Here is a 12,124-nt window from a genome sequence, read left to right on the forward strand (position 1 = left end):
TACCTTACCTTATCCAGGTCTACTGCTCATTTGATCCAACTGAGCTCCAGAGTTTTGGAGTTGTTAGCTAGAAATGAAACAATGGCTGAGTAAAAACACTTTGCAGCTATATGTGGAATGTTTACCTGATTTTCTGGAACTCCTGCGTTTGTCTTAATATGTTTTGAACTTTTATAGTATATATTTTAACTGTATATTGTTTTTGATTGTTAAAGCACATTGTGACCCTGGTCTAGAAAGGCGCTTTACAAATAACCTTTACATACTTACACAACGATGTTAGTTTTAACTCACAATCGAGTTTAGAGAGAAAAGGTATTTGGCACCAATGAGTTCACATTGACAAAGTACCATATTAAGTAGATGTGCTGGCAGAGAAGAATGAACAGAAAAACACAGTACTATCCTTTTTAATTTTTTTTTAAATGACACGCTGGAGTGTGGTCAATGAGCTGTTCACTCTCAGGTGTGTAGATTTGAGCAGGTGCAGCCACTTTTCACTTCATCAGTGAAAAAGCAGCTACTGTGAAAGACACGCACACATGCAAACACACACAAGGCTGACTTTCAGAGTCACCAAACTAATTTTGTTGTTTTCATAACTTTTAATGCAGTAACCATGCGTATGTTGTCTGACCGAGGGATCATTCCTGCGTGATTCCATGTGTATGACCATGAGTGAGAATGACGCCATTCTAGGAGTCAACTTAGTTCATATTCTAGTGTTAATCGGCCATGAAGTTGGAAAACAAAATGTACTCTTTATTCTACCACAAAATCATTTCAGTTGCAGAAATTTGGCTAAACATGTGATTTTTTTTAAATTACAGCTTGATATGTTGCTTCATTTTATTTCATTAATAACATTGTTCGGCAGATAAATACATTTTATTTATATTGCTCAACAACCCTTTATTTCATTTATTAATCTGAGCATTTGAAGATCTTTTTCAAAGTTGACTCCTCATGTGATTGAAATTGAGCATATGCAGCCTTTTTGGAGACTAAGAGGTTAAAAATGTATATTTTAGTTTTTTAATCAGCTATAAGCAGATCTATCAAAGTCATTGAACAAAATAATTATGTTGTTCTACCATCAATGTATTGACTTAAAGGGAATAAGTTATTAAGCTTAACAAAACTAGAAATCTAATGGAAGTAGTAAATATAACTGACAGGTTTAGCAATTCAAAGATTTTCCCTTTTTTCCAAAATGGTTCCTCTTAAAATAATAAATAAATGCATTTTCAATGACGACCATTTGTGCGTGATTTATGTTCGCAGTATGAGAAAAATGTAGAGCCAAATCAAAAGTGACTTCTGTAGATATCCGCTGATATTCATCTCAAATCTTGCAAGAGAGCTGATATGATAAGCTCGTGCTTCAGACCCTGCAGTAAAATCCAATTCTGTCCGCACAGTGCTGTGTGGGAGAATGACAGACAGGCCCCTCACTCTAGTGCTGGCGACATCCTCTCGCTGTGCCAGGCCGCATGTCCCGTCAGCTTACAGTAATGTGAGATCTGATTATGGGCTGATTCCACCGCTCGCACTTCTCTAATAGCTTCTTCATTCGAGGGACAGTATTGGAAAAAGTCTGAAAAGATTTAGTTTGCCCTCCGAGCCTCAGGATTCCTACTGTGACATTGCCTATTTCATCTATGTGTCTATGTTTCACGTGGATGGAGATGTGAGGACAGAGCCAGTGCTTTTCTTCTTGACATATGGCTTTAAAATGGATCCTCGTAAAATGTCTATGTGTATGTTTTTTTAAACTATATATTATATTGAAGGACTTGTTCACAGCAGAATACTTTTTACTTAAAAACTAATTATCAATTAATTTGCTAGTTTGAAGATGAAATTATGAACTTTTCAAGGAATAGAAATTAAAATGAAACCAATTATATATATTTTCATTAAATAAATATTTATACATATTTTTCTTTCATTAAACATTTTGCAGTTGTTGAATCTCTTCAATGAAGCAAAACATATTTCTGTAAAATGATTTTCTTTTCATGAATTATGGATAAATATTGTAAGTTTACCATAAGAATAGCATCAAATTGTTTCAATATAATTCCCTCTTTTTCACATTGTTCAGAAATAGGCCAGTCTCATAACATTTTGATTTTAAAACAAATGTTATTCTATACAAACCAAATCATCAAGTTCCGTCAGTAGTTTAAAATGGTTATGTTTATAGCAGTAAACTAATAAATAGGGACTGTTTTGGAATTTGGCAAGCAAATAATAACCCATATCACAGACGATGCTTATTAGTTGTATATTTGTTCAATAACTTATGATGTTTTATTTTACTGTTGATTTGAGGCACTTTTTCCTACAGTTTTACCTTTAAATATACTTTGTTTTTACGCATTTTACATTTCTGCTCTTCATCTAACGTATATCTCTTCATTGCATTGCGGCCTAAATTCAATTTTAAAACGAGCAGTTAGTACCAGACTAATATACATTTTCATACTTCAATGTTATCCACAGGATGTAGACTTTTGGACATAAAACATTCTGTCTTTTTCTGTTCCAGTGCCATCATTCTGGGGTCTGGTAAACTCTGCCTGGAACCTGTGCTCAGTGGGGAAGAGGCAGTCACCGGTCAATATCGAGACCAGTCACATGATCTTTGACCCTTTCCTTCTGCCTATGAAGCTGAATACGGGTGGACACAAGGTAAGAACAAGTTTCCATCGAAGTACAGGCTTTTTTTTGGCTCTTTCAATCACAGGGTGTCACAATGCTTTTGTGAACACATTGCCTCTGTGCTCTTTGATAATGTGTTGACGTTGTCAAAGCCAGATTGTGAAGGTGAACAGTGTTATTGAACAGAAAGAGCTGACTGGTGACAGAATTGTGTACGTGTGTGTGTGACTGTGATCTTGGTTGTCGATCTGAGTGTGTCCTGTGGTGAACTGGCAGCTAACAGAGAAAACCTGATATAAGAATATCCACCATACACAATCATCCGTGGAGTCTTACACACGTTTGTATTAATGTTCATTCCATCTGTACAAGGTTGTTGTGCAGAGATCTGTGCACCACATGACTGAAGATAATTGGCATCTTATCACAGATGGGATGGTTGCATAATTGTATTGTGTGCTGTTTACTGGACAGCGGTGGTAATCCTGCGGCAATGACATCTGATAAAATCGATTTAAGGGTCAAGTCGAAAACGGATCCTTATCCTTGAAATTGGGTTTTTGGAAATCTTCATTGTAACATCCTGAGGTTTGTGAGCAATAAGGACAATTATTTCAGTCTCTAAGGTTGTGATTGTTTTTTCTAGTGTTTGTAGTAAAGTGAATTCACTGCTAACGTTGGATTTCAATGAGTCTGTCAGTCTCTTACTGTCTGGATTTTGGCTTTAATACGGATGGATACAGACGGTTCATCAATCCTTGTGGCCTTGGAACTTTGGAGCTTTTGCAGAAAATATATTTTCTCAAATAGGTCGCAAAGTTTTTACCATTCTTCTGATTCTGACAAATTATAAGTAACTTTATGAGTGATGGAAGAGTTTCAATTTGTCGCTCTTAATCGAGCACGGATCACTCTTGTCCTAATTCTTGCGACTGAATAGTTTTGCCTTGAGCGGTTTCGCTGTCAATCAAATCTGCAGCCTGCTTTCAGGAAACCAATCAGAAAAGCTGTCAAAATACATTGATTCCAAATTCAAAAAATGTGCTTTATCTAGCTGAGCTGTTGAACCACATCAAGACCAGAATATCTTATTTGTATTTACAACTTCTGTTAAATCCACAAACGTGTTGGTGTCTCTTGTTCAATGATGACCATGAAAATACAAATGGACACGAACAATAATTAATTTCAGCATCTTCATGATGACAGATGATATTTTTAAGTGACAATTGCATCTTCTCAGTCACCTTGTGAGAACAAGTGTGTTCTAAAAATGGTGTGATATTTCAGGATATTTCAGTCTTTCATAATGAGAAGATGTGTACTTTCATAGTATTTCTTTTAAACTACTCCTGAAACAGCAACATTGACACTGATTAATGATGTGTTCTGTAGTGAGAGCCAAATATAGTTGACCGAGCACTTCTGCTAGTCCATGTGTGTTTGGTAAAATATTCTGATCAGTCATTATAACCACTGAACAGTGTTATTTCGTGACTGTTCCTATTCAAAAAGTGCAGTTTAAGACTATAGAGCAATGGTGATGACACCGTTGTGTAGTTCAGCGGTCAACAGAAAGCTGTTTGCTCTAGTCTTGTGTGATTTTCTGGTTCAGGGTTCTGGGTTTCTACAAACTAAACTAACTACTAAACTAAATCAATTTTATTCTTCTATAACTGTGAACCCAAGTCTGCGAGGCATTTGTTACCAGGCCACATAGAATGAAAAGCTAGTTCATATATTTCCCGTACGATTGATTATAACTAAGTGTTTTGTTTAAAAAAGAATATCTAGAATATCAAGAAAATAAACCTTGTGAAAATTAGTTTTACTGTTTCTATCTAAATTAATACAATGGCAACATTAAACTGGTCATTGGTACACAAAAGGTTGAGGATCCCTACTCTATAACACTCACTTGACCATTGAGGATTGATGACAAAACATGTAGAGATATGGCCATCTCTTAGAATAATCTAGTTCTAATTAAATTAGTAACATCTTGCCTTTTGTAGAATAGTGTTATTTATAGTAGTGACATTTTGATTAAACATCCAACAACTCCTTCTACTGATTGGTCGTAATACCGTAGGGGTAGTCGGTATTTGGAAAACTGACTGATATTTATTCTGTTCTGTTTTTGTCACTAAGCTTTGGTTGCTGCGTGGGTGCAGTGATAGTTGGATTTTCTTGCTTTAAATCACCTGTCTTTTAGTAATTAGAGCTAATTTGTGAATAATCCCCTGCAGAGCCTTGAGCATGTGGACCACGTTCATTAATATAACAAAGTGAGGAGCAGTTTGGATGAAACCCACAACAACAGCTCATTTGTCAGGTTGATGAAACTCCTCTTTGAGTTCCTGTCCAGTACATCAACCAATCCAACCGGATCACTCTAGTTCAAAGTGTGAGTCTGGGTAACCAGCTGATTGACGGAAGAGGCCCATAGGTGTGTTGACGGACACTCCGTCAGCACTGTCACCCACAGACAGATACAACTTAGCACTTTCTCTGTTTAACCGTGCAATTTCCAGCTCTTATCCAGCCTTCCCTGAGGAATGGTTTTGGACAAAACGACACACCAGCATTCCTCCCCACGAGCGAGCATGTAGCTTATTTGAAGCTCTCTCTTTTTTTCCCCTTCCATTGTCGCTCCTCTCTTTATCCCCCCTCTCTTTGCAGTGGCCTAAATGTAATCTGTTGTGTCTCCATCTCTCGGAGCACCTGAGCTGTCAGCTGGCGAACACGAATCTGGCTTCACCTTGTCAGTGCTGATTCATCCCAGCTCTGTCTCTGGCTGTTTGGCAGCCACTCAGCCTTGGCCAAACACGCTACGGAGACCAGTAAAAAGCTTCTGCTCGGTTCGCCACTGCTCTGTTTGCCACCTATGCACAGAGAACTTAAGCCCACTTTCTGCTCAGGAGGAAAGCAGATTAACCCTCCGTATGTTGGCTCTCACACTGTCACACACTCGTGCACAGAGACAGATATTGAAAAGGAACATTTAGTTAATAGATTCGTGTTGCATCAAGTTAAGAATAATGAATAGTAAATTGAAATTTAATTGACCTCTAAAGAGAAGTTTTAATTAATGACATTAGTGGCAGCTATGTGAAGATTGAGTTCATCAGATTTTTCAGCAACACCATTAATCAAATGTTGTGATGTGAAGCTTCTTTTTTTTTTATACGATTTTATAAAGTTTAAGGTTAAAGTCTGCTTCTTGGCCAGCAAACAAACGTCTACTTTATATATGAAAATGTCAATATTGTATTGCATCCGAAATATGTCATAAGGGTACTGATACTTTGATACAAGTTCATGGGCTATACTTTTTTTTCGATACTCATTCCACTGTAAATATCCGCTCCAACACGTTTTCTTACAGAAACAGTCTGTGTTTGGTGGCATTTCCCCTCTCATTTGGGTACACACAGCTCTCCTCGCTTTTGTTCTCACGCTTTGAAGTGAGATGTGTGTTGAGCAATATGCAGCGAAACGTCGTGATCAGCAGCGTTAAAGAGCCAGGTGGTGTGTTCTATTTAAAACACTATTTAGTAACGTGGTGCCAAATGAAATTCTCGGTTGAGATAGAAGGTTGCGAGGGCATTAATTATGGTTTGTTGCTCAACAAACCGCAAATGTTATAATAAATGCCGGGTTCCCACTCTGCGCAACATAAATCCACACATGAGCAGGTCAGTATTTGGGTCGAACATTTTGTTTATTTCATGCTAAACTATTGCATATCAGACAATAAATTATTACTACGGAAAAAAAGGATTAACGGATTAAAAAATGCAGACTGAGAAAAATCTCTACATTTAGGAAAATGTTGTCACAACATGATCTGGAGCTTGTAATCCATGTGTTTGTGTCTTCTTGTATAGACTACTTTAACAGTTTATTTTCATGTCTAAAAAAGAAGGAGCTGTCTCAACTGCAGTGGATTTTGAACTCTGCAGCGAGAATTCTGACCCGCTTTAGTAGAAGAACTCACATTTCTCCGATCCTTAAAACTCTTCACTGGCTTCCAGTTTCTTTCAGGATCAACTTTAAAATTCTGGTTCTTACTTTCAGAGCTATTCATGGTCAGGCTCCTCCTTACATCACTGATCTGATCCAGCCTTACACCCCAGCTCGGGCTCTGAGGTCTGTGGATCAGAATCTACTGATGGTTCCACGCACACGGTTTAGGACCAGAGGAGAGAAATCCTTACAGGCACTTGCTCCTAAGCTCTGCGTTTGATGGAGTCTACTTACTCCTTTAAGAAACATTTTAAGACAGTTTTATTTGTTCAGGCTTTTCCTTGATTTTCTGGAACTCCTGTGTTGTTCTCAGTTTTATCTTGACCTTTAAAGTATATATTTTAGTATTGTTTTGATTGTTTAGTCACTTTGTGACCCTGGTCTGGAAAAGCACTATATAAATACAAATTACTTATTTACTTACTTACTTTTTGAATCTCAAATCCTGCAACCAAATATGACAGCAAGAAGGTTGCAACTCGTGACCTTTCTGTGTGGAGTTTGTATGTTCTCCTCATGTTGGGTGGGTTTTCTCCAGGTACTCCCACAGTCCAAAACATACAGAGGTTGTTTAAGAACCCGGGGAAATTGTCCGTAGGTATGAGTGTGTGAATGGTTGTCTCTCTTTGTGTGTCCTGCGACAGACAGGCTCTCTGTCCAGGGTATCCGGGGATTGGCTCTAGCTCCCTGTGAGCCTCATAAGGGAAAAAGCGGGACAGAAAATAAATGAATAAATGAGGAAGAGGCATTTATGAGACAGGTGCCCTGGTCGCCTGCTCTTTTAACAAAAGGCTGCTGGTACCCATCTCATCTATTACTAAGTGACAGCAGTCTGTTTTTCTTTTGTCAAACTGAGGCGGGGAAGAATGCTTTAATTGCATCCCGGCTGCAGCCCCTTTGGAGCCATGAGACTCGTAACTGTGCCCACTTCCACAGATCGCTGGACGCAATGCAGCAATATTGGAACCAAGAGCCATGGAATGTCCATCTGCGGGTATGAATCTCAATCAAAAATCAGCCAAGAGAAGAGAAGGAAAGGCAGTGGGGCCAGAGAAAGAGAGAGAGGGAGAATAGCCAAGCAATGGAGGTCGGAAGCAGAGGAGACATCACCATCATGTTACATATCAAGATCTGATTTCAAACTCAAGAAAACTGTAGAAAAGTACAAAAAAAGTTTAATTTAAATCCACAGAGACAGAACTGAAGAGTTGTTGATGTGCAAGGCTGACAACTTGTGATGAACAAATTAAGCTTCATGATCTTCTACTTTTGGAGTCTAATAGATGACCATGAATAATTTTGTGGGCTGTCATTTAAAAGAACATTAAAAGCCCAAGGTTATTAACGGAAAAAAGCACCATTTAATGTGCTCTGAAAAGAAGGGAAATTTATGAAGGCTCATTTTGTCATCACTAATTTCAATATTCATCAACAGGAGGAAACTGAAACTGCACCATTAAAAGCTCAAATCGCCTAACGCCTCATAAAATGCAAAACTGTTTTTTAATCAAAGACTTTGAAAGTTAAAAATAATAATAATTGTCATTCCATGGTGCTTTGTGTCTGCTTCTTAACTTCTTTTGGGAGGGGCAGTCACAACAAAGGTCAGGACAAGGATGGTACGAAATAGTCTGATTTAAGTTGTGAGGAAAAGTAATCCATTTCAACTGCACAAAAATGTTAAGTTTTGTCAAAGGAAAATACTACAGTTCTCCACTGCGCGCATATATAAATCCACAGGTGGGTAATATGAGAACTTGATAATTTATAGTCCATTGCTTTGCCTTTCATTCATCAATAAAGTTTAAGGATAGTTGCTTCTAAAACCCAAGTCAAGAACAAGTACATTGTTTCTGCTTCCCAATCCCTGTTCAATTTTCTAACCTAGTTAGTTTATAAAAAGAGCTATTTTAAAAAAAATTCTGCTCACATGAATCTGTTTAAAAAGAAAGGTTTTGTGACTCAATATTTCCATTACAGCGGCACAGAAAAGATGAAGGTGACCAGTTATCTATGCAGCATTATTTGATAACTGAACTAATGTTGACCTCATGTTTACATCATTAAATATACGTATATATATTTAACCTCAGCGAGTAGATTTGAAACATGAAAGTGAACACAGTGAGGGCTCTTTGACCTTTTCTTTATTCAAACTACTGGGAGGTTTCTCTGTGTTTATATGTTAGCCTGTGGAAGTCCCAAACCCAACGTCAGTGACTCATGGGGTGAATCCTGTGGATTTCCTCCACAACTATAGTCGGCAGCAAAGGAATCGATCCGCAGCAATAATGGAGGCGTCGAGGTTTTCTCCTCCTCCCTCCCTATAACATAAAGCCCTGAAGGAAAACTCTCCACATCCTGTCAGCGGGAACACTTTGACTCTCAGCTGGTTGGGAAAAATCTTTAAAACCAAATATGGATTGATATTTTAAAAAAGAAACCTTCAGCATATTATTAAACTTGATTTTTTTGTTACACATTATAAACATGTATTGTTGTTTATTGTTTTGTACCAAAAAACATAAAGGGGTGTCACGTAAGCAAATGCTTTGTTCTTTTACGGATTTTACGAGGCTTGTAGCTTGTAACTGGCAAATGGTAAATGTTAACAAAAATTCTGACAGCTTTTAACTCTTGTGTTTTCGCAGGTTCAAGGTGACCAGAAGGCAAAAGCAAGTATTTGTTTTTATCCCTTGTATTGCTTCTGGGTCAACATGAACATCCTTCGCCGCTCCATATGTAATTATGCAAACCTGGGAGGTCGATCACCTTTAACTAAATGTGTTGTTGTAGTTGTAGGGATTTTCATTTGAGGGACGGGAGATGTATTTTTAGCCGCAAATAAAGTGGAGAAGAAGACGAAAGGTTATTGATTAAGATGAAAGGGAAGGAACATGCACAAAGCCAGAAATCCCACTTTCAGGTGTTTTTTATATCTGCAAAATGGGTTTAGTTTCCCTTTTTGAATTCAGAATGTGCCAACTCAGAACCAATTGAACCAAAAAATCTTTAGAGGGTTTTCAGCGATCATACAAACCTTGTAACTAAGGAGAGAAGATATATTATTATTCACTTGCATTTAATGGAATAAAACTGAAACCCCTGTAATTCAATTAAATCTTTGTATTATAACCTAGGTTCTACGAACAGTGCAAAACCCTCTATCTAAGCTTTGCTATTGGTTAATTATTGTGGCTCAGTCTCGCACCTAAAAAGAAAAGTGCAAGTACTTGCTACACAACATCACATGTCTTGGAACTGTTGTTTGATCCTGGGGGTTCTACATCACAGTGTTCTGCCCTCTAACAAAGCTCTGCTAATGGTTAACAAGGATCACCACTATGGGGATGAAATGGAATATTTATAGAAGTGTGAATACTTTGATATCCACTCATGTCACTGCAAACATGTGTGTGTTAATGTATAATTAATGTTGATCGTTAACTTCTCAACATGATCAAAGGGTAAGAGCAGTATATACGTGCATCTTCAAACTTGTTGAGTGTCCGTACGTTTCTTAAGCTTTTTCATTCTTGATACGTATGAACTTTAGTACTGTTAGTACCTGAGGCCCCTTAGAAATGAGATGTAGAATTGCTCGGAGATGAGCAGTCAGAGGCTAAACAGTAGTGGTTTCTGAGTTGTGTTAAACAGTATCATAAGTAGGTTGTTCTCTTTTAAGACAGTAGCCTTTGAATTTTTTTTTTTAACAGACCTCCTCAGCGGTTTCATGAAACCTCATTAGCCCATCATGACCATGAGGGATAGAAGTTTCAAGCACTTTTATACAATTATTTTAATACTATTTCAATAAACATGTCCTAAGTGAAAATGTTGTGTTTCTTTTTGTTATTTACTCATAATGCAAAATTTCAGTTCACATTACTGCTTACTGGTACTATTTAAGTAAAAAAAAAGTTATAAATATGTGAAAACAGTGCTCCCCACCAATTGATAGTTCTTAAGTTGTGCGGTCTATCCATCTGCATTTGTACAGACATTTCTTCCTCAGCTCTCGCACTAATTACAAAAATAGAAAGCGATTTCCCAAAGAGAGCTGATGAGTGTAGTCCGACTATGCAGTGCTAATTAGAATCCACGATGGTAGGAGTTCACTGCCGTAGCTAGAGTGATCCAAAATTACCTGAGAACAGACGGCAAAGCAAATTTGGCAGCAGAATATAAACGCTTCAAGCAGCATTTTGCCTCCCAAGATAATGTAAGTCTAATTTGCAGTGAAGGGCCACTTCCTCCAGGGCATCTTGCTCAGCCAAACGGACAGCAATAGTGTGTAAAATGAAGCCAAGTTCTCTGCACTGCTTGCTTAATGTCTCACACACTTCCATTTTACTGCTGCCTAGGAATCTGGCCTTGAGCGCAGTTATAAATTCTGCTGCTGCTGATATCTTATCCTGTCACAAGTGTTTAGGGGTTTAAATTTACATGCTTGTTAAAGTCCACTTTGAAGCTTAATAATGTTTCACTTCAGTATCTGTCAGCCAATCAGGCTGTGGCTCTGATGTCTGCCAAGAGAATTATAGATTTGTCATACCTCAGTGGTTTCATCTCGCCTGAGAAACCAAGGTGGTAACAACAATGATATTTTGCACACTAACCTAGATTTACCACCCGAGAGCATCATCAACTCCTTTAGATCACCTTGGATAGTCAGCTTCCCTCCTGTGTTGTGCCTGTTGCCTCTAGAGCTCATCCGGGAGAACAATCCGAAGATCTCTGTGGTTTTCCAAGAGTAAATGACAGTTAAAGACATTCAAACTGAATGTTCACAATTTCTCTCTGTTCATCCACTTTAATCGCCAGGATGTCGCCCATTTTTTCTGTGACTGCTCCTCCACTGGGTGTCGGGATGATTGATACCTGGGACTTCATGCTCTTCTGTTCACCAGTTGAGAACTGCCATTCTTCGCCTCTCCCCGCTTTACATATCATCTCTGCTCTTTCACTGCAGTGGGCTTTGCTTGTGCTGTCACAAAGAATGATAGATTTCGGTCTGCGGCTGCCGCTGGGCTGCATTTGAACTAGATTTTTTTTTTCGGTGTGTGTGTGTGTGTGTGTCATATAGAAGCCATATGGCGAACATGATTGATGGATCAGGTTTCTTGGAGGTGTAAGTACAATGATAGTCGAAACTGTGATGTCCATCACTCTAGCTTTTTTTTAACTGTTTGAAACTTAATTGACAGTCTGAAGTAATTGATTAGTTTTCCTTGTGGGGAATTGTACCTAAGTCTGAGCAATCCTTTTTTTTTTACACAGTTTTACAGTCAATAATAATTAAAGGTATGTATACTGTGATTTTTCTGTATTAAGCTAATATTTTAGATGCTATTTTTATCTCAATTACCAATGCATTGAATATTATTATTATTTTTTCCCATATTCAGTTTGATTGGGAAACATACAC

At 37.9% G+C, this 12,124-nt stretch overlaps 1 protein-coding gene across 2 annotated transcripts in view; it reads left to right on the top strand.

Annotated features, from left to right (window-relative positions):
* The window catches only part of ca10a (carbonic anhydrase 10 (inactive)a), a 178,102-nt gene that overhangs the window by 79,842 nt on the left and 86,136 nt on the right, over positions 1-12,124 (top strand). Inside the window, exons 3-4 of one of the 2 annotated variants that reach the window (XM_087794657.1) lie at positions 2,555-2,697; positions 9,348-9,371. In XM_087794657.1, coding sequence (XP_087650783.1) covers positions 2,555-2,697; positions 9,348-9,371 — 167 coding nt within the window. The remainder of the gene's footprint in view (positions 1-2,554; positions 2,698-9,347; positions 9,372-12,124) is intronic. The other variant, XM_087794658.1, reaches the window with a different exon arrangement.

The sequence above is a fragment of the Callionymus lyra genome, chromosome 6, assembly GCF_982586985.1.
Source record: "Callionymus lyra chromosome 6, fCalLyr1.hap1.1, whole genome shotgun sequence".
In the NCBI taxonomy this organism is placed as follows: domain Eukaryota; kingdom Metazoa; phylum Chordata; class Actinopteri; order Syngnathiformes; family Callionymidae; genus Callionymus; species Callionymus lyra.